Source organism: Thamnophis sirtalis, unplaced genomic scaffold (assembly GCF_051295495.1).
Source record: "Thamnophis sirtalis isolate CommonGarterSnake01/CBP01778 unplaced genomic scaffold, rThaSir2_p1.2 scaffold_3, whole genome shotgun sequence".
Lineage (NCBI taxonomy): Eukaryota > Metazoa > Chordata > Lepidosauria > Squamata > Natricidae > Thamnophis > Thamnophis sirtalis.
This window is the reverse complement of record NW_028261383.1, coordinates 112,661,969-112,685,337: the sequence shown is the minus strand read 5'-3', so window position 1 is coordinate 112,685,337 and position 23,369 is coordinate 112,661,969. Positions and strand designations below refer to the sequence as shown.

Below are 23,369 nucleotides of genomic sequence, written 5' to 3'. Positions count from 1 at the left end.
ATACATGAGATAAACTCATTACATGCAAAGCAAGATAGTTCAAGCCGTGATTTGTCATAATTGTCATCATTATGGCATACAGCTCATGAAAACCCCAAATCCACAATCTCAGAAAATTAGAACATTACATGCAATCCATAAAACAAGGGTTGTACATAGAACAATATCGGACCTCTGAAAAGTATAAGCATGCATATGTACTCAGTACTTGGTTTGGGCTCCTTTTGCAGCAATTACTGCCTCAATGCGGCGTGGCATGGAAGCTATCAGCCTGTGGCACTGCTGAGGTGTTATGGAAGACCAGGATGCTTCAATAGCGGCCTTTAGCTCTTCTGCATTGTTCGGTCTCATGTCTCTCATCTTTCTCTTGGCAATGCCCCATAGATTATCTAGAGGGTTCAGATCAGGTGAGTTTGCTGGCCAATCAAGCACAGTAATCCCACGGTCAATGAACCAGGTTTTGGTGCTTTTGGCAGTGTGGGAAGGTGCCACGTCTTGCTGGAAAATGAAGTCAGCATCCCCATAAAGCTCGTCTGCAGAAGGAAGCATGAAGTGCTCCAAAATCTCCTGGTAGACGGCTGCATTGACCCTGGACTTAATGAAGCACAATGGACCAACACCAGCAAATGACATGGCTCCCCAAAACACAAACTGGAAACTTCACACTGGACTTCAAGCCTCTTGCACTGTGTGCCTCTCCATTCTTCCTCCATACTCTGGGTTCTTGGTTTCAAATGAGATGCAAAAGTTGCTCTCATCAGAAAAGAGGATTTTGGACCACTGAGCAACAGACCAGGTCTGTTTTTCTTTAGCCCAAATAAGACGCTTCTGACGTCGTTTGTTGTTCAGGAGCGGCTTTACAAGAAGAATACGACACTTGAAGCCCATGTCCAGGATCCGTCTGTGTGTGGTGGCTCTTGATGCACTGACCCCAGCCTCAGTCCACTCCTTGTGAAAGTCCCCAACACACTTGAATGGCCTTTTCCTGACAATCCTCTCCAGGCTGCGGTCATCCCTGCTGCTTGTGCACCTTTTTCTTCCACATTTTTCCCTTCCACATAACTTTCTATTAATGTGCTTTGATACAGCACTTTGGGAACATCCAACTTCTTTTGCAATTACCTTTTGAGGCTTTCCCTCCTTATGGAGGGTGTCGATGGTTTTCTGCACAACTGTTAGGTCAGCAGTCTTTCCCATGATTGTGATTCCTACTGAACCAGACTGAGAGACCATTTAAAGCAGTGGGTCTCAACGTTCCAATGCCGTGACATGTGACCCCCAACCATAAAATTATGTTTTCCGCATTTTTTTGAAAATGTGTTTTCTGATGGTCTTAGGCGATCCCTGTGAAAGGATCGTTCGACCCCCAAAGGAGTCCTGACCCACAGGTTGAGAACCACTGATTTAAAGGCTCAGGAACCCTTTGCAGGTGTTATGGCTTAATTAGCTGATTAGAGTGGGACACTTTGAGCCTAGAACATTGCACCTTTTCACAATATTCTAATTTTCTGAGATTGTGAATTTGGGGTTTTTATGAGCTGTAAGTCATAATCATCACAATTATGACAAATCACAGCTTGAACTATCTTGCTTTGCACTTAATGAGTCTATCTCATATATTAGTTTCATCTTTTAAGTTGCATTACTGGAATAAATGAACTTTTGCACGATATTCTAATTTTTCGAGTTTCACCTGTAGTATTGAAAATTCAGATTGTGAACTTCTTCGAGCCTACCTAGAATTTTAATAAATTTAAAGCACAGTTACAGCCATGGCAGTTTAGTCATTTGTTATCTACACAAAAGCAGACCTGGCCTGTATCTTTTAACAAGGCTCTGGTTCGGCAGAAGAACTTTAATCTACAGAGTGGCTTCTCAAGAATTAGTCAAGTAATTCTTTGTTTTAGGTAAACTCAAGAGGACCTGAGCCATTAAAAATGTACCCAATTTTTGCACTGCATTCTGACTAAAAACCAAAGAATTTTCAAAGAGGGACACTAGAATAACCTCAAATTTATTTTTATTTCAAAAATCTACTATAATTTTTCACACTTTTCTACGTTACAAAAAAAAGTTGCACACATTAATACTTTGTTACAGACAATAAGGCTCCATATCAATGTTAATTAGTGGAACTACTGGGAAGGCAGGTATAGGAAGATGGCAGAGTTACTGAGATGAACATTTTTAAAAACACATTTCACATTCAGTTTTTTAGGAGAGCAGCAGTATTGCAACAGATTAGCTTCATGAGTACAGTACCTCTTTTTAATATGGCAATTAGAAAAAGCTTTTTCACATTGTTTATCTGGTAGTGGGTTAGAAGGGCAGACTAACTTAGAGATCTCTGCTCTGAATTTAGGCAGTTTAATGTCGACTCTCAAATGTGGTACCAACAAAAAAATATGGCAGGGCGAAAGGGAACCATTAAGCAATTGCTGTTGTGTGATTGGAGTCTGTTTATCTATTCATGCTGCTGGACATCATCCTGTAGCTGCTGTGCAGTTTCATACTACTCTTACTAACAAATGCCAGAGCAAAATTAGCATGGTTTCACTGCCAATCTATGACTCTCTAGGTGCTACTGAAAAATGTCTTAATGTTGAACAGTTAAACAAATTGACAAGAGGCTGCTTGGAATTGTAATTCACAACAAGAGTTGTGCCAGACATTCCTCATCCCACCACTGCATTGGCTCCGATCAAGCCCCTCACAATGACACACACACAGCTCTACTTAGCCAAGCATACCCCCTGTCACAAAGACAAAAAAAAATGGAGTTACCTACAGCTACCTAACATGGAGCTTGGGCTAGAGCAAGTATAAGAATCTCTTGCATCAAAATGAAACTTGGTCCCTACATTTTCTAAACTTTTCCATTTCAGATAAGAAGTTCAAGTGGTCTGAAAATTGTATCTGAAAAAAAATTCCAAAACCGATTCTTTAGCAGCCTTTTCTTACCTAGTCTTGTTTAGGATGCTAAAGTGCATCTCCCTTTGAATCCAAAGAATCTTCCAGCCCCTGTATAAATTGCATATGTTGAGGAGTTGTCCACTTCATAGAAGTAGACAAGAGTGATCACATTCTAAATAGTAGATACACCAATCATTCAAAAACACTTAAGATGTCCTCATTTGTAAATTTCTCTTCCATGCTGGCTACATTCACACAACCCATTTAAGCTACTTTTTGAATTAATCCATGTCCTTGTACCAAACAGATTGTGCAAATCCAGGCTGTTTGATAATATACAAATTCATCTGTTGGGTCTCATCCTAAGTGTATTGTGTGACGCTCCTTTCTTTAAAAAAACCTCTCAAGGTAAAACACCTTTGCCAGGAAATTTGATTTTGAAAGTTTGCTATGACAAAAAAAAAATCAAATATTAGCAGCCTGGCACTTATCAAAGTATATGGGGGAGGGAGCTTTATTTTTATCATGTTTGACAGATGGTGATATCAATAATTGGCACAATCACATGTTAAGAGCCAAGGTGGCGCAGTGGTTAAATGCAGCACTGCAGGCTACTGCTAGATCAGCAGGTCAGCGGTTCAAATCTCACCGGCTCAGGGTTGACTCAGCCTTCCATCCTTCCGAGGTGGGTAAAATGAGGACCCAGATTGTTGGGGGCAATATGCTGACTCTCTGTAAACCGCTTAGAGAGGCCTGAAAGGCCTATGAAGCGGTATATAAGTCTACTGCTATTGCTATTGCTATTATGACTAAAAAAGGTGGGCCTTACCCTCTGGAAATAAATGTATGCCCTGGAAGTCCCAAACATGAAAAGTTGGTCATTCTGCTGAACCAAAAACAATCTAAGGCCTAAAACTGCCAGGGGCAAAAATAATTATGATTCACAAGTGTTTAACTACTCCTACCATTAGCTGCTGAAGACGAAGGGGAGAGCAGTATCTGCAGTCAGCTAATACTTGACCCTTCCTGGACATTTAATAGATACACTTGGATGAAAAGTAGTGGTTCGCCTACAAAAAAAAATGCCTTATAGATATATAACTTGCGAGGGGGAGGGGGGAAATAATCAGTGGAAGGTTTCTACCTCTACCACAGTCCAATCCCCATGGGGGGATGACATGTCCTCTGGGGAGAAGCTTGTCACAGAAGTGATGCTGGCTCGAGATTCTTCCAAAGGGGAGATCAGTTCTGTCCATTTGCCAATCTCTGCTTCGCTGTTCATGGCCCCCTTCCCACTGACAGCCCCAGGAGGTGCTTCTGTTGGGAAGAGCAGGGCTCGGCTGATTAGCTGCTGTACGACTGTAGCCTGGATGTTTCCTAGCTGAAGAGCCTGTTCTCGGGAGGTGGCACGCAAGCAACGGCTCCCATCCTCTTCATCTGGGCCAGGTGTTTCAGCACCACTTTCTACTTCATAGATAGTGGAGAGGATCTCTGGTGGACATGGATCCCAGGGGAAGGGCAAGCCAGCCCCATTGTCACCTACAAATAGGGCAAGGAGCTTGGGTTGGAAAGGATGGCCCTCAGGATTGGTAGCGGTCACAACAGACACAAAGGAAGTGACAGACAAGAACAAAAAAGAAAAGGGAAAGTGGAAAGAGACTAGATTTTAAAGGGGGGAAAAAAGGAGATGCTTCTCAGATTTGCAAGAAATACATTCCATTGCAGTTATAGTGCCAATGCTCGGCTGATAAATGTTGTGTTCCCAACTAATTCATTTTAAAATGGGTTCAGAGATTGTATTGGGGCATGTCTCCAGTACAATTTTTGCATGCTTGCGTACTGCTAGTTGGCTCCACTGGCTATGAATGGGAACTGCTAGGACTAACTTTTTGGAAGACCTATATATATATATATATATATATATATATATATATATATATATATATATATATACCATATTTTTCAAACTATTAAGACACACTTTTCCCCCCTAAAAAAGTGGGTGGAAATGTCTGTGCGTCTTATAGACCGAATGCGGCCCTGTTTTTAGCTTCCCAACTCCCCCGCCCTGCATGTCCTGTGTTTTCACCAAAAATGGGCCCATTTTCAGTGAAAACAGGATGCGTGAAGGCTTTGGGAGGCCTGCAGAGTGCTCCTGGGGGCTGGGGGGGCACAAACATGATGCATGGGGGGGTTGGGAGGCTGAAAGCAGGCCAATTTTTGGCAAAAACAGGACAGAGGGTTTGGGACCCTGCAGAGTGCTACTGGGGGCTGAGGAGGGCAAAAACCAGACGCGTGAAGGCCAAAAACTATTTTTTTCTTGTTTTCCTCTCCAAAATCTAGGTGCGTCTTATACTCTGGTGTGTCTTACAGTCCAAAAAAATACGGTATATATAAAATCAGCAACCCTTTACTTCCTGAATCGCTTTCCCCCCTAGGAACTGTTCACAACAATCATCTCAAACTTTGTCAGAATCAGAGAGATGCAAAGGTTCTCAGGACTGATTAAAACTTCATTTTACCAGGATCTAATTTATCTATAGACTGCTTGGTTCCAGGTTCTACCAACCAGCAATAATGAAGCAAAGAGAAGTTGAAGGACTTGAGGATTTAATTTGTTTCTCAGCTTCTATTAGCAAACCAATTAGTCTGAAATTATTTATCTTATTATGAATACTAAAGTAGATATCAAAGCTGAATCATTTTTGCATCCACAAACATGCTATGACAGGAAATTACAATGTGAGTTTTCCTCAATGGCCTTCCTGCTATTCCAGTACATCTATGGCCTGAAAAGATCTAGATGCAATTTATCTCCTGTAGAATAATTGTGATTGTTTACTACATTTAATGACTGAGATTTCATTAAAGGAAATCTGCCTTGGTTAATTAGCAAGGGACTTTTAAGCTAATCAACCTTTTGTTCATTCCAGGAAAACAGGGTATTCTTAACAAATGGTTGTCTAGACTTCCTGTGATAGAAACATGATAGTTTCAATGATTTGCTTCTTATGTTCAGCTCTTTTTGTTGTGGGAATTTTTTTTCTTAACATTCAATCAAAAATCTATTAAATTTAGCCCTGATTTCTAGGGTATAGACAATAAATGTACTTTTTATGGCTGGGTTCGTGTTCTCCTAAACTTCAATATGGCATGTTTGGTTTTGGCTTAGTATGTTAATGAATCCACCCAAGGTTAGGATATTTGTCTACTAAAAACAGAAATGTGCATGATTCCAGAGGAAAGGTAGGTTCAGACTGCCGGACAACTTGAATCAAATTAATTGTGAGCCCCATAAAACATCTAACAGCCCAAGCATTTTGTGGAACTCTTAACAGTATTATGTTGCTTAGTCCCTGCTCTGCTCTCTAAATCAGAGGTCTCCAACCTTGGCAACTTTAATCCTGGAGGACTTCAACTCCCAGAATTCCCCCGCCAGCTTTGCTGAGAGTTGAATTCTGGAAGTTGAAGCCCTCCAGGCTTATAGTTGCTAAGGTTGGAGATCTCTGCTCTAAATGTTCTCAGAGCCTAATGCACCAAAAGATGCAAAATCCAATGGCATGAAGAAATTGCAAAAAAGAACCTTTATCAAAGGATAATTAAAGAAGTCATCCCCCAGGAGCTCATGGCTGCTGAGCAGGACGAGGACCTCAGGCTATTCCGATGGATCAAACTTTCCTGATACTTATTCATATATTCTAAATAAAGTTTGCTTCTCCCACATGCCACTCATGTATTTTTCCAGTTCATATATAGCAAACCCCGTAATTTCTGTTTGCATTCTAGATGCTATTTGTTATTTTCTTTCTTATACCCACAACATCTTGGTGGGACTTCAGAGACGAATCATTACAGCTATTTTATTTGGCACCCTTCTTTCCAAGTTAAAAACTGCAAGTGGTATGGACAGGTAGGTAGAGAAGACAGATTCCCTGGAAAAACAATACAGGCCACATCAGATAGACAAAGTGATGCTTTATTTTACATATTGAAAGGCTAAGAAGAAGTTTATTCCCACCATTCCCACCACCACTAAGAAAAGCACTAAAATATACACAACTTTTCCAAAAGAAGTCTGTAAGAAGTTGAGAGAAAAGATTTTAAGACACACAAAAACAAGAAAATGCCCATTTGGCTAGAGACATAGATGGAACAGATACACAAGGAGGAAGGAAGTCATCTCCCTTCCCTACAGGATACTATTGCACATTAACATACCACAGGTTGGCCCATCCAACACAGACAGGGCAGGATTTCTATACATTACCTGCAGCCAGACTATGAGCGGCAGGGAAAGGCTGTGACGACTCTTCTTCGTGCCCTCCAGTCTTCAAGGGCGTTGGGGTGAGGTGCAAGTGTTGCTCCCAATCCATGGGGATCTTGCCGCAGGTCTCCTTGGCGCCCTCAGTGGAATGCTCTTCGCTGTCCAGGGAAGAGAGCCCAGGACTTTTGCCACAGCTGTCAGTTGAATGGAGATGGAAGGCACCGAAAACATCACAGGAAGCTGCAGAGTTGGTCGAGGCTGGGGTTTCTGTGCCAGCATCACCAGAACCTGGTTCATCTGACTCATCTACCGAATGGGGCAAATGGGACTTGGTTGGGAGAGGTGACGTCAAGAGGCATACTGTTTTGGGAAAGCCTGCTTCCTTCAGAAGATCTGCGTCCAGTTCCGCTTCCTCCTCTGAGGACACAGTGGGTTCAGTAGGTGGGTCTCCAAGGACTTCATCTGCTGGCAGGGTCTCTGCCTCATCATCTCCCTTTTCCATGTGGATGCCCAGATCAAGCTCACCAGGAAGGTCCTCCAAGGGACTCAGGAGCTGATGACAAGTTTGTTCCAGTTTCTCATCTGACTTGGACTCCACTCCAGAGCTACTGTCATACTCCCGCAGCTCTTCAGGTGTGCTAGTTTCACTGCTGCTCTTACCTGCCAGATCAGGCCCACTTAAGGTGCTGGATTTGGAAGATGAGCCCCCCTTCTCCGGGGAGAGAGCTTTCAGCCCTGTGCTACTTAAGAGCAACTCTGGCATTTCAGTCAACTCAGTTGGGTATTCTTGTAACAACTCCAAGCTCTTCAAAGGCAAGCTCTGAGGTTTGTGCATTGACAGCTGAGCAGTACCACTATTTGGTGAGAGCTCCCCTGAAGGATGAAACAAGAAGTCTGGAGTTTCGTATTGGGCGGCCTCTTCTTGCTTCATGTTACTCATGCATTCTTCTGGAATGACTGCATCGTCCTCAAGCTCTCCAATGGTGGGATATTCATCTAAGCTGCTAGACTGATCATCATAGCCTGCAAAGGGCTCTCCAGGCAACTGTGTGGGAATTGAGGTTGCTGCCACAAACACAGGGAGACGGGTTTGGTACTGATTAGCTGCTCCCATTATTAAATGATCTGCTACTTGGAGAACTTCCATTAGCTCTTCATTTTCAGCATGAGTGGGGACACAATGCACATCATCCATCTGCTGAGAAGGGGCTATTTTCTGTGCAAACTCACTATCTTTAGTTGCAAGATCTAGGGGGCTCTTCAGCCTTGCATTTCCTACCTCTAGAGATGCCACTTCCTTCTGCAGTTCTTCCTCTGAGTTCTCACCCAAATTCAATACCCTGTTCATCATTTCCACCAATTCAGTGCTGTCATTGTGACCGGCTGCTAGAGATTCTGTTACAGTTTTTAAGGTAGGGTCAAACTGGCTAACTGAGAGAGAGTGCTCTGCTGAGAGACTGGACTCCTCCTGTGGCTCTGCCAGAACTACTAGCTTTATAGTTTGAGTCTCTTCAAGCAACTCAGACTCTAAGGTCAAGGATTCAGAAGAAGGAGATCGCTCAAGCATAGGAATGGACTCGTGTATTAAAATCTGGGAATCCTCAGCTGGAAAGGATGTTGTTGAAATATCATGTACATCAAGAGAAGATGTGTCAGGGCTGTGCAAGAAATGGGGCTGCTCAATAGCCACTGGAGCATCGAAATGAGATGCTTGTTTTCTGAGATGCTCAGAGCCCATGCCTCCTTCTTCATGCCATAAGGTTTCTGCTGGAAAAGTTTGGTGAGAGAGCTCCAACTGAATGGGAGGAAATATTTCACAAGGCAGTTCTGGCTCTAAATTATGTGTTTCATCACTACTACCACAACATACCTCCAGGACATCAGCAGTGGACAAGTGAGGCATCTCACTAACAGAGGATATACCGATAACTTGTGGTCCAGGGCAAACCAGAGGTGCTTCAAGGGGTGTTGGAGGCAGCCCTTCTGAAGCATTTATGTTTGTCTGTTCAGCTCTGCCTTCTTCTGAGTCTCCTGCTTCCATCTGTTCCATTCCCACTACTGTTATGCAACAGTTTGCAGTCTCCTGGGAGAGTGGCTGGTCAACAGTTTCTTCTGCTGCTGCGGATTCCAACTTTTCTAGAAACTTTGTATCCTTGTTCGAAGCACTTTCCGCTTCCTTGGTGGTTTTCTTGCCATTCCCTTCCTTGGCAATGGTCTCTTGAGGCTTCTTTTGCGGGGATACTTGCTCACGACTGGAAGGAGTATCTTTCTTCAGAAGCTTCTTGCCTGAAGGAGACAGAGGTTTGGGAGAAGAAGCAACAGCTCTTGGAAGAGTGGTTGGATGGAGACTCCCACCAGTTGCCTTGGCTGGAATTTGGGGCTTACCGGGGTCTGAAATCTTCTTTGTTGCAAGCCTGCTTTTCGTAGGTGCAGCCACGTTTCTCTCTCCGAGATTTTGCTCAGATTGTGATTTGGAGGCCGAGTGTTTGGGATGCTTTACGGTAGGTGTCATCTTCCCAGAGGATTTGGAGCTTGAAACCTTGGCCTTTAAAACTGTGGCAGCTCTAGAGGCATCTGGAGTAAGAAAAGACATTTTACATATTTGTTTGGACTCGAAAAGCTTTACGCGTAATCTATGCAGAATGCCTGAAAGCCCTCCAGTAGCCTAAGGCTTGTTTCTAACTACAGCTGCCCTTCTGCTTCAAGGTTCATATTCCCTTGCAACTGAACATGACCTTCCATAGTGGCCATGCTTCAGTGGTCATTGTCCCTTTCTCAATGGGCTCACCGATGGATGTCATTTTTCGCTCCTTGTACTTGGCAGGCCCCAAGTCTGTTTTGGAATAAGCTGCACTTTTTAAAGTATTTAATGCTGAGTGTGACCTCCCTAACTTCTCCAGATGTGGAATATTAACTATTCCACATCACTTGTGGTTTTGTTAGCCAATTGTTATGGCAGTTAGAATTCAGCACAATCTCTTTGGAAGTCACACCAACAAAAGCTGCTACGTGCCCCCCTCAAAAAAGCCACTATGACTGGAAATTATGGAAGCTGAAGTAAAAAACATTGGAAAGCATTAGAGGAAAATGATGAAATGGGAACATAGTTCTAATTATCTAAGGGGTGGAAAAACGCTGCCAAGAACTTACTAGCAGAGGTGGTACTTAGCAGGTTCTGACCGGTTCTGGAGAATCAGTAACGGAGGTTTTGAGTAGTTTGGAGAACCGGTAAATATCACCTCTGACTGCCCCTGGCCCCATCTATTCTCTGCCTCCCGAATCCCAGTTGATCGGGAGGAAATGGGGATTTTGCAGTCTCCTTTCCCTGCCATGCCCACCAAGCCATGCCACTCCAACCAAGCCACACCCACAGAACTGGTAGTAAAAAATTTGAATCCCACCACTGCTTACTAGGTGTTCTTAGTGAAGCTACCCTTTGCCTCCCTGATACTCCATTTGCAACGTAGATAATTCTGATTGATCTTAGAGAGTTATGATCCTTGAATTGTATGTTTTGAAAACAAACATCACTGTAAAAATATTGAAAGAACATTTATATAATGACCTGCCTTTAGCCTGATCACTCCCAGTTATATGTAGTATCTAATATTTCTATGAAATAAGACCTTTCCCATTTAGACAGTGCAAAGTTCAGGTTTTGGTAAGGCAGATGGGGCATTTGTGTTGGGACCACAGGCTACATACCTCTCTGTGTTGCCAGTGGGTTTTTCTGCTGCTGCGCTGATGTGGCCTGACCAGCAGGTGGTGGTGTCGGCTTATGTTTGCCCACATTCTTATCATTAGTGGCAGTTCTGTTTAAAGAGGATGCAGTTGAATTCTTTGTTCCTGGCAACCAAGTCCTGAAACAGACAGCAAACAATTATGCACAGCAGAAAACCTTGTCCAAACCCTTAGAAAACATAGAAGGCACAATTGTCTCAGCAATCTGGTGCCTCAATACAAATGCACTTGAAGCTTTTGCCAGTTCAGAGTCTATGAGCCAAGTTTATCCTGAAAGTACCAGCTTTTATCGCTTGCAGTAAAAAGAAAAGGACTACAGTTTTTTTTTAAAAACCTTCAATTATCTCAGACATTAGATTAAGAACCAGATGGGGTGTTTCCATGTTGGTTAACAGCTTGAAATATACTCCTTCTAGCTGCCCACCTACTTCTTGCATCGGATGGCATCTCCCAGTATTCAAATAAACTGGGGCAAGGAAGAAAAAACAAACACAAAATAGCAATGGAGCCATTTCCTCCAATTATTTTCAGTATCTGAACTGGAGTCATTTCAGATTCCCTGCATCTGGCATATATTCTAACCTACTCTTATCGCTTTACTGTTCACCCATCTCCTCTCAATTTTTGCTGAGGCTAAAAAATGTGAGGTTGCAGCAATATAATCGGAGTGCATATTCAATTATCTTTAATTTGGAGCAATTAGAATTTCAGAATGTTTGATCTCTGTCCAAACCTTTGTTTCCAACTACATTCTCCGAGACTGGCATTTAAGGCTGGACTGAGATTTCTCTTTCAGAAAACCACCTCACTTCTACACAACTAACACAATCCCAAATACAGTTCAGGGTGTAGTTTAATCCAGACTTTCTTAACCTGATGCCCTTTAGAAGTGTTAATTACCACTCCAGTTTTGCATACTGATTGAGAATTCTAAGCTATAGTCAAAACATTGAAAGACACCAAGTTGCAGGAAGGCTGAATCAGCTAATCTGGTGGGCTTCTCTAAGGAATCCAAATGTGACAAAATTACATATTCCTTCTTTATCAGAATGACTGTAATGCGTTAGAGACTATGAGGCTAAATACTGTACCACTAAGTTAGTGTTTCGCCATTTATTTCATTTATATCTCACTTCAATCCAATTAAGATCTCATACAGATATACATATATATGATTAAATCTTTCAAAGTAAAAAATAACATAATAGAAAAACAAATATAAACAAAAGTAACTATCAATGGTGTTGGATCCTCAAACATTATATGAAAAAGCTCTGTTTTAACCTGTTTGCAGAAGGCTGTTATAGAGAGAGCTAATCGAATTCTAAGCAGGATGCCATTTCAATAGGCTGGGGCTGAGAAGCATTGTGTAAGAGAAGGAGTGGCAGAATATGGGAGCAGAATCAAAAGATAAATCAGTCTAGATCAGTGGTTCTCAACCTGTGGGTCAGGACCCCTTTGGGGGTCGAACAGCCCTTTCACAGGGGTTGCTTAAGACCATTGGAAAACACATACTTTCAAAAAATACGGAAAGCATAAAATAATCTTATGGTTGGGGGTCACCACAACATGAGGAACTGTATTAAAGGGTCGCGGCATTAGGAAGGTTGAGACCCACTGCTCTAGAGATTCTAGGTAGCCACAAACTAAATCCAACTTCCCTTGAATCCCATTAATTTTTATCTACTCTAGGGCCAAAATCATGCTAATTTTTAGTTTAGTAGATTCCTGTGCATAGGCAGGAGCAATAAATCAGTTTAATTGGAACTTCACATGTGGTCCTGCTGTAATCCTGGTCTTCCTGCCTGACACACTGCCTCCTGACCCCAGCCCTTCTTTCTCACCCCTCTTTCAAACTACTGGCAGCCCCACTCCCCTAATAATGTTGACCACCTCCTAGATTCACATAAGCACCTCTTCCCCAGTCACAGATGCAGGTAGGACAAGGAACCAGCCCCCAAGAGGCAGAGGCTATGCCCTGGAAAGCATCCTATCCACTTTATTGTCACAGGCCAAAAGGAGTCTCAACTAACATGGCAAGACCACAATATAATCCAAAAGGGTGACTGTCAATTTCATTTGGTCCAGGATGTGATCTAATCATGGCTAAGGGATAATAGAAATTCCCTCTACATATGGATGTCTGTTTTGAGGTCAAACAAGGGCTACCGTATCTATCCTTCTGCATGTGTAGGGCCTAGAATTTCCTAGGATAACTTCATGATTGCCATGGCCTCCTGGTCACAGAAGCTGAAGTCCTTCAGCACTGATGGGTGAAAGAACTCTCCATCATAAGCCTAAGAACAAATCCAGGAGCCCAGCACAGGATTTTGGTGGCAGCACAGTAGCTGGTACATCAGCAACCAATCCAATCTAAATCATAGGCATTCACACCCCACTATCTGAGGAATATGAACTCAGTTTATGTATAAGGTCTCAAGACATCAACACCAGCTTTTCTTTCCAACCATGGGCCCAAAATCCACCAAGGCAGATTTAAGATAGGGTGGCATTGCTGCCTTTGCCTAACCAATTGGAGTTATTAACCAGATATGCCTGTTCATTGGTGGGTTCCGGATCCCGGTGCAACAAGTACGGTGCAGCGGGACCAGGCGTCCACCACATGCACACGTGCAGCATGCACATGCGTACTTACTACCTGTGACGGCTCCGCGATGCTCCAGCTGCTCGACGGAGCATCACGCAGGTACTGTATGCTCTGTGTGTGTGCGCAGAAGCCCCGATTGGCTCAAATACAGGTAAGGAAGGTGGTACTAGGGCGTACCGGTCGTATCCTACCCCTGTGCCTGTTGGTCCACCACTAAGTCATGAAGGTAACATTAGACTTAGCCTAGATCAGCAGCACTCCAGGCCAGGAACACAACAGTCCAGCTATCTGGGCTCAGGACAGTGGATCCCACCAAACGGAAGCCCTTGCACTTGAACAGCTTATTCAATACTTTTATCCACTGATTGTGGATAGTTAGAGCCCCTCATTAGATTTACAACTGCATCAATGATAATATGCAATAGTATGTACACTTGTATACTAGACAATTAAGTGGTTTGCCTTGTTATAGAGGTGTCCCTTGGCTTTAACGTCAATAAGCTGGCAGCCCTCCATTCGGCTACTAATATGATTTACTCTTACTACATTACTGATCTAAATAAGCTTGTGCACTGTTTGCGATATTCCCTTCTTTCTTTCTAATGCTTTTAATTGGGGTCATATCACATTGCTTTGATGTCAAGAGAGACAGTAGTGCAATGGGCAGAGTGCCAGAGTAGCCCTGCAAAAATCCAGGCTTCTAACAAGATACAGACACGACACTCATATGCTACAAGGACTGATTTAATAGGACACGTGCGTATGCTTTCATATATGCAACCTGACCTGTCTGAAGGAATACATTATATTGATGTACAAACAATTGCTCCCACCATAATTTCACAACTATTCCCTCAACCAAGACACTGCTTTAAACTTCAAAGTGTACTCCGCAAATTAGCCCAACCATACCGAACATTTAAAGTCCCAACTCTTTGACTGGTGCATCTGAAACTGATACCCAAAGCCGATACCTGGAAGTTTTAGTCTGTTCAGCTCTGCTGGGCTTTGTTGGAAGTGCTTTTGATGCTGATGGAAGAAGGAAAAAAAAGGCAACAGCTTTAACAACTGACAAATTGCAATGAACGCATGCAAGGGTTATCTAATGAATGTAGGACAAGGGAGGCTTCCTTTTTCACAGGGTTAAACAGTATCACGTGGCTTTTAGAGAAACATCAGAGAAAATAGGAAGATGCAGCATCCTCAGAATTTAGTCTACCACAGTTTAATGCCGGGAATACTGCTTGCCTGGTTACAAGTTTTAAAAGTATCTAGTGATCTAGGAAAAGAGATCCACACAGTTCTTGCATTCTTCCCAACAGTTAATACTAGATGGCTCTCAATGCTTTTTTTCTGAATTAAAAAAAATCATTAACTTTGGAACATTTAGTACACTTTGAAAAACAGGACTAAAGCCATCCTCAAAAGATGCAGGAATGAACCAAGTCCAGGATTAATTACTCCATGCTGAAAAACAGGCAAAGCATACCTGTGGGCTGTGTGGTCACCTTTGGGGGTTTCGGCTGCACTTCCTTCTCCGCAGCTGTCTTTTCCGAAGTCTTCAGTCCACTTGCCTTGTCCCCTGTTGTCTTTTTCATTGTCGCTCTAGCAGACAAGTTGTCAACGTTACTACTAGTCTTGGATGCCGGCTGCTTTGGCTGCTGCATGTTGGCCTTCCGAGCAGGTCCATTTCCAAGTGTTCTGGAAGCTCCACTAGGAACCGAAGGAAGAGCAGCTACAGGGGCTGCTGGCGGCTTCTTGCTGGGAACCCTGTTTGGTGGCTGGGGGGGCTTGCTGCCCTTTTGCTTGGCAGCAGGGGGACAAGCAGTTGCCACCCCACTGGTCTGCGAAACTGAGGTTCCGCTAGCAGCTCTGCCACCGTCATCCATCTTCACATTCACAGGCTCCAGGCGGGTGGGATGTGTCTGAATGGCTTGGCAGGTTGTAGTTTTCACTTTGGTCCTGAAAGAGAGGAGCACTACCAAGGTGACACAAACCATACCTACTGCTGGACCCCCAAGATGACTCATTATATAAAGAAAGAAAGAAAGAAAGAAAGAAAGAAAGAAAGAAAGAAAGAAAGAAAGAAAGAAAGAAAGAAAGAAAGAAAGAGAGAGAGAGAGAGAGACAGAGAGACAGAGACAGAGAGACAGAGACAGAGAGAGGAGAGAGAGACAGAGACAGAGACAGAGACTATCCTCCTTACCAATTGTGGAAGATGACACTGGATGCAAATGGGATTGAATTCTGTACTGACAAAACACACAAGGAAATCCAAATACGCCGTCATCTGTTCACTGATACTACTACCCTTACTTTATTGTCAAAGGCTTTGCGAACAATATTCATGTCTGAAAGGACGTACAATAATAATAGCTAGGGTGTCACAAAACTCACCTTTTAGGGAGCCCACGTCAAGAGCAAAGCAACTTTCAGCTTGCTGTGGCCAAGGTAAACCACCTCATTCAAACCGCACACTGCCAGGAGCTGCATTCCAAAGAAAACCAGATGGACCCAGATCAAGGTACAGTTTAAAAGAGTGAAATTAGATTCCTATATACACACTGTTGATTCATTTTCATCTAAAGCATATTCACACTTCTGCTCTTTTTTTTTTAATTTGATTTGATTTTATTGAGATTTGTAGGCCGCCCTTTTCCCTGAGGGGACTCAGGGCGGCTCACATAAAATCAGGGAAGGGGAAATGCAGACAATAACAAAGACACATATAATAAAAACAGTAACCAACATGCATTCATCATTCGGGAGGGGCAACTATCTTCATCCCCAGGCCTGACGGGCTAGCCAGTTCTTCAAGGCTGTGCGGAAGGCCTGGACGGTGGTGAGGGTACGAATCTCCACGGGGGATGCTCTCCTCTAAGTATTACTGCCTATAAAAAGAATATGGCAAAAGAAATTGACCCAGCAGTCCTACGATATATACAAACACCAGTGTGTGTGTATGGGGCAGCGGGAGGGAGGCAGAAGCAATTAGCTTTCTGAATAAGGAGGCTTTGCCCTTCCAGAATCTACAATGTGAGTGATAAAGGAGATTCTGAATGGGAAATGGGAGCTTTTCTTCTCTCTAATTGTTACCCCAGAAAGCATCGATGCATATTTATCTGTGAGAGGCATACAAATTTAATAACTGGCACACAACACAGGTTCCTTAGATTAGTGTTGATCTTACTTATGGCCCTAGTATCTCTGCCAATTTGTGAATTGCTATCTATGAAATAAGGCAGAAACATCAACTAATTACAACAAGAATCAGAATCAGCAACTATTAGATTCAGGCTACATTGAATGCAGAAAGGAGTCCAAGGCACTAACAGCACATGCATATACACTGCTTGGAACTACTACTACTCATAGAGAGACAGAGGCATCCCTGCAAAACTTACAATAATACATCACATTTACCGTATATCCTATCTTTCCTTTCAACACAAATCACTCCAAGTGACGGTTTAGCAGGACAAATTTCCTTATTAGTCTCTAATCTAATTTGGTTTGAGGATATAATAAGCAAGGCAGCAGTTATCCAACACGGAAGGTCAGGTTTGGAAGAGACCACCCTTATCCCATGCAGTCTCTCATCCAATGCATGAATTAACAACGACAATATCCCCAACAGGAGGTTATCCAGCCCTTCCCTTGTTTAGCAGCTTAGGAAATTTTTCTTGACCAAAATCTATTCCCATATAATTTAAACCATTCTCTTGTGCCATGTCTTCTGAACCAACTTTACCTGTTCCATATTCTATGTGACTGGCATTCAGATATATATTTCTATGTACTCTGTCATCCTTCACTATACTCCAATTTCCCCACCCTGTTTCCCTGAAAATAAGACCTCCCCGGATAATAAGCCCAATCGGGCTTTTGACCACATGCGCTAAAATAAACTCTCCCCTGAAAATAAGCCCTCCCCAAAAATATTGCAACACAGCAGCACCCATGAGGTGATCACGCTTGCTGCCTCCTGCACCTCAAAAATAATAAGAAGGCCAAGCACTTATTTCAGGGGTCAAAAGAAAATAAGACTCTGTCTTATTTTCAGGGAAACACAGTACCTAAGTGTAACACTTTTCATTCGCATTGTATGGCATGGAGCCTGGATATTTGAGAGACCACTTATCTCCAAGTTTCGGCCTGCCCAATGCAATGAAGCAGAGCAGGTGCACTCAGGTCTCCTCCATTAAATATGGTTATCTTGTGAGACTTACGAAGTGGGCCTTCTCTGTTACAGCCCACATCCACTGGAACAGCATTCTCCTGCCCTCCCTCCCAAGAGATAAGGATGGTTTTCTCTCTCTCCTGGGAGTCTGGAAAGCCTTAAAATCCTGGCTCTGGTCCCAGGCCTGGGGTTGACAGTTCTCATTGTTAATGGCTCCTCTTTTGTTTTGTGGGTTTTACTTTGTGAATATTTTATCCTGGGCTGCCTTTTGATTTAACATTTCTCACCGTTTATGATTTTTAAATTTTGTATGTTGCCCAGACTCCACTAGAGTTGCGCAGCCAATAAATTTAAATAAATGTGTTTCTACTGAAATTTATTTTTTGGATTTCGCCCAATGTTCCATTGTACTAGATCCCATTCAGTCTTGAAATTGTCCTCCAAAGACTTTGCAACCCGCTAATATCATCTGCAAAGATAATACCATTTTAAAACAGTCATTAAATTATGAATATATTCAATAGCAAGGTGCCTAAAACAGAGCCCTTTGGTATGCCACTCAGTACTTCCTTTGATGTGTAAGTGTTCAACAGCTCTAGTATCCATTAAACCATAACATGGTCCAACCCATATTGTCACCTTCTCTCCTAGTTCATGGGAAATTGTGTTGAATAAAGTTGTCTGGTTTTACCAGAATATCTCTGGGCTCCTTTGGCCCATCATCCTAGTAAAATCTTTTTCAAAAAAGAATACAAAGGGTTGCTAGCTACTAATATGTGATCTAGTAATTGCCATGCCAAAGCAAGTACCCAAAGTCAACCTGGTAACCCAAGGACAAAACTTATACATCAAGGACTACCCAAAGGAGAACTACATCACCCCTGTTTTTCTTTATTTTCCCCAATTCTTATCTGAGTGATCAGCCTCATGGTCTTGTCAGCCTGCGTACCCAAGCATTTTGAGATCACTAATAGCAACTGTTAGTACACCACACAAGAAGACTTCCTGATGTTCATGTTGTGTAGTTAGATGTGTTTGGAATGCACCTTTCACTGTTTCCAGCCAACCTGGCTACTTCTAGAGAAAGGATGTGCCGAGGCTGAAGAAAGCTGCTGTGTGAAAAGGCATCTGGCGAATGTACCAGTGTACCAGTGGCTGAAGGAAACCGGTTATGTAGTTAGAAGGTAGAAATTTAAGAAAATTCACAGGAGAGCCTCCTCGGTGTACAGGATGTACATGCAGAGGTTAGAGAACATCACAGGGAAATGCAATTTTAATTCACATAATAAAGCTTTTTATACACATAGTAAACCAGGATCACAAAATCCCATCCCTTCCCCCTTGCTTGATTAAGAATGTATTTTATTCCCTCCTCTGCCCAGCTGTTGAAATAGTTTACTTAGCTATCCCCTTCAACCATGACCTTTTTGCAGGAGAGGCCCTTGTAGCTTAGAGTTGTGAAGGATAACAGAGATAATAGAATGCATGAGAATAAAAAGGGAGGCAGCTGTTATGGTTCCATGTGCAGCTGGAGTTGGAGGAGGAAAAGACACTCATGATTGTTCTGCCCATTACTGAACAAGATAACGGGGAGCTGACAGACAATTTCAGTAAGAAAGAGATAAGCTGAGAACAAGTTAATTGTAGGTTCCTATTAACAGTTATGCTGAGAACAGAGGGGCAGTAAAACAAACATCACTGTGGTCAAAGACCTAATTTATAGCATTTTATTTTGTTTTTATAGTCTGTGGAGAGTCTCAAGACACCCAAGGTCATGGTTGTGTCTCAAAGATGCTTTTTCAAAAAGCAACTGGACTTTTTTCCTCCTCTTGAGGAACAACAACAAAATGTTTTGTTTCTCATCCAAGAAACCTCATCAGTAGTGATGATGGTGCTGGAGGGGAATGGAAGGATAGGTATGATTTCTATATCCATCCTATTTTTATAGCCTCAACAACTTCAGAATTGAAGAAGCTTGTTGGATGAGAAGCAAAATGTCTTCAAGGAGGAAAACAAAGGAAGTCCAGTTGCCTCTTGGAAAAAAGCAGCTTTGGGACAACCATGACCTGGATGATTGAGAATCTCCATAGATGTAGTCTCAACAAGTGACTCTGGGCAGCGTACACCACAAAAAAAATTAAAAACAACTCCACTGGAGGCCCCAGGCTTGGCATACAGCCAAGGCTTCAAGGCCAGCATGGACAGACAGTCTTATCCTAATCTCAAAGGGGAGAATGGGGCTGCAGTAGAGAAGACAAATCTCCCGGGACCCATAACAGACTGAGCTGGACAGAAACCAATCACTGGGAGAAGATGGATCTTTAGGTAACCCATTCCCAAGCCATGAAGGGCTTTAAAATAAATGATTTTATTTGTGCAAATAAAGTGTGCAAATAAAGTACTGTTTGTTAGCTCCCAGTTATCTATCCCAAAACCTTGAATTGCACCTGGAAGCAGACTGGCAGCCAATGTGGCCCAAGTAGCAGGGGTGTGTTACATATGTTGAATATCTGACACCATTCGCTACCCATGCAACTGCATTCTGCGCCACCTGGGAGCTTGCACATGCTCTTCAAGGTCAGCCCCATGGAGAGCACATTGCAGTAATCCAGATGAGAGGCCACACAGGCATGGGTGTCTGTGAACAAAGCTGTACAGGAAAAAAAATGTTTTAATTTTGTTTCCTTGCAAGAATCCATCCTAAGCTTATCCAAGACTTAGAGCAGTGTTTCTCAACCTTGGCAACTTGAAGATGTCTGGACTTCAACTCCCAGAATTCCCCAGCCAGCGAATGCTGGCTGGGGAATTCTGGGAGTTGAAGTCCAGACATCTTCAAGTTGCCAAGGTTGAGAAACACTGGCTTAGAGTGTACGTGGTTTGGAACATTTTTTTCCTGCCACATTTTATTTGCACAAATAAAGTCATTTAATCTCTAGTCTCTGTGTTAATTGGCTTTGCAAACTGGGTCCAAAAGCCCACTTGGGAGAACACAGCTACTCAACGCCATGATGGAACAAGGGCATTTGCTCGTCTTCAGTTGCCTCTACTAAAGAGTCAGCTGAATCATCTCATCCATTTGTTTGGTTCTTGCAGTGGAAACAACTCCCAAGCATTAGCTCTTGTCTTTTTTTTTAGGGGGAGGGTGGAAGTGGAGCAGATGCGAAACAGAGCCAGAGTGCATTTAGTGGATCTCTTTCTCTGCATCATTTCCTCACACTTAAGTCACAATCAATTGCAATATCTGTGTTGAACTAAGTTTTATAACCTTTCACATCATCTGTTGCCAGCAGCTGCACTTGGAAACCATTTTCTCTTTTCTACCACTATCTAAAATCAATTGTTTGAACACTGCGTCTCTTTTCCATTTGCCCATCTTCTTGACCTCATCAACGCTTTTTTTTAAATCATTCGGTTTCTTTGGCAACAAAAGTTAGGGCAGCTTTCCCCAACCCAGTGCCCTCTAGAAGTGCCAGCTGGAAAATGGGAGGTTAAACATCTATCCCAAAAAAGCATCCATTTCTCTTAACCATCAAAAAAAATTGTTTTAGAACAGCTCACTTCATTTTAAAAACTGCTAATTCATCAAGGCGCCTCATTTTGCTTCAATTCTACTCAGCATGCCATTATTATTACTACCACAGCTTAGCTGCCCTTACTCCATCGCAGAAGAACAGGGGCTCTTTATCTTTATTTTTAATACAAAATGTTCACATTTCCCCAGCTTTAATGGCAATTGTAAGACTAGAAGAGCCTTTATATATTTCTCTCCCAGAAGAGCACAACCCCTTTGTTTCATGGAAGCTGCAAGAGCCCATGTGAAGATTTAAAAAAAAAATCAATTGGCTGTTGGTGAATGAGCAAATAACAATTTCGCTCAGCTTGTGTTTTTTTAACTGTGGGAATATACATATATATGTATGAGATTTACTCAAAAGGAGAGGAACAAAAAATAACTATTCTTTTCAACAAAGCAGCATAGGGGCGAGGCTGCCGCCCATTACCACCGCGTAGACCCCTCCCTTAACAAAGAAAAGGGACCGGCGACCGCGCCTCTAACCCCCCCCTCCCAGACTCTCAATGGAGACACTTCAAGAGATGGGGACTGTTCCGGCGGTCCGGCTGCTTTTATTTCTCCGCCAAGAGTCTTCCCACCGACCTCCATTCCCCTTTCAGCACTTATCGTCTGAATCCCGTTTCCTAAAAACTACCCCGGATCCATCCAACAAACCAGCCACAAACGCAGATGGCAAACAGAGACAAGCCTCCTTTTTAAGTTCAGCAGGGCAGCAACCAAGGCGGGATGGAAACTGACGGGGTTAAAACGCGATTCTTCCCACCCCACCCACCCACCCACCCACCGGGGTAGCCACAAAGGGAAGCGGGGTTCGTGGCCAGAAGAGACTCCGGCTCCTTTTCCTGACTTTCCTTTCGGCCGGAAGGCAAAGAAGCCGTGCAAAAACTGCCCGGTTTAACAAAGCCAACAGCCCACCCCACCCACCCAAACAAGGCGCGGCTCGGGCTCTCGCTGCACCTGCAGGCGAGTCGCCTCTAGACGCGCGGCCGCCGCCGCCGCCTAATTCCCTCCGCCACGCCACCCGCCCGTTCCCCTCGCTTCCCACAAGCGACTCCCCGAAACCACCAAGCAAGGGGGAGACAGAAGGAGTCACCCAGCGTCCCTCCGTTCCCCCCCCCCACTCGTGCTTGCAGTTCCTTCGGCCCCGGGAACCGCCTCGCCAGCCCCGCAGTGCTTCGGCATCGTCCCCCAGCCCCAGTGCATGTGTAGACGGCTCTTTACCTCGCTCGCCTTGCGCCGGGGAGCAGCGCTAACCGTCCGTGCAGCGCAGACCGAGCGCAAACTCTAGAATAAGAGGCCGGTCGGTGCCGCTTGCTGGTGCCGGCGGCCGCTCGTACAGGGCGTGTGTAGAGGACGAGCAACAGCGCCACCGCCGCAAAGTAGGCAATGGGCGTGAGGGCGGGGAGGGGGGGGAGCAGAAATGCCCAGCTCAGTTACCTGGCCAGCCAATGGCAGTTGCCGGTTGGTATTTGGAAGGGATGATGTCACTCCCGCGAAGAGGCCGGGGCTGAGCTGATCGATTGTCTCCGGCTGCAAGAGGCAGCTATTGTACCCCTTGCCCCACCCCCACCCCACCCCAACTAATGTGGCAGCTGGTTAATAGATCAATTCAGCCGGAGGGGGGGGGGAAGGGAAGGGGAGAAGAAGCGAGGGAGTGAATTAACCCTTTTGCTGTCGCCGTTCTATGAGGCGACCTCTGAAGACCCCTTAACCTAACTCGTGTAGGAAATATAGGTCGGGTTCACGCACCCCGGGGGACGTTCGCGGCGGTCTGTGGCTAGGAGTGTGAAAAGGATTCCTTGCAAAGGACCGGAGGCGAGGAGGGAGGGGGTGCCCCTGTTTCGCAAGTCCCAAGAATAAACCGGCCTCAGGGGTTCAACAGGGGCAGAGCTGCGTGAGGAGGCTCTACTTTTCCGGAGGGGGAGTTGAGGCTCGGCCAAAGAGCTCATTTGATAGGCCGGGCGGGATCCTAGGTGAATCTGTATCCAGGCCCTCGGGATATTGCGGGCGCCGTCACGCCGTAACCATTGCTCTTTTTTCTTAGTATATATTTATCTAAGTTATTTCTCTCATTTAAAATTCCCTCATG

The 23,369-nt window shown here is 43.9% G+C and overlaps 1 protein-coding gene across 3 annotated transcripts; it reads right to left on the bottom strand.

Moving 5' to 3' along the window:
- Window positions 1-3,722: 3,722 nt before the first annotated feature.
- On the bottom strand, window positions 3,723-22,614 carry PRR36 (proline rich 36). 3 transcript variants are annotated; one of them, XM_087709717.1, is made up of 7 exons: window positions 22,502-22,614; window positions 15,924-16,013; window positions 15,016-15,488; window positions 14,501-14,555; window positions 10,883-11,037; window positions 7,181-9,751; window positions 3,723-4,452 (listed from the first exon to the last, which is right to left on the bottom strand). In XM_087709717.1, exons 3-7 carry the CDS (start codon window positions 15,413-15,415, stop codon window positions 4,040-4,042), a joined length of 3,594 nt encoding a protein of 1,197 aa, XP_087565843.1. In that variant the 5' UTR covers window positions 15,416-15,488; window positions 15,924-16,013; window positions 22,502-22,614; the 3' UTR covers window positions 3,723-4,039. The 3 variants fall into 3 exon arrangements, with proteins under 3 accessions (XP_087565843.1, XP_087565844.1, XP_087565845.1); XM_087709718.1 differs by lacking the exon at window positions 22,502-22,614 and adding an exon at window positions 16,276-18,242; XM_087709719.1 differs by lacking the exon at window positions 22,502-22,614 and having other exon boundaries at window positions 7,181-9,463; window positions 9,563-9,751; window positions 15,924-18,241.
- Window positions 22,615-23,369: the final 755 nt, after the last annotated feature.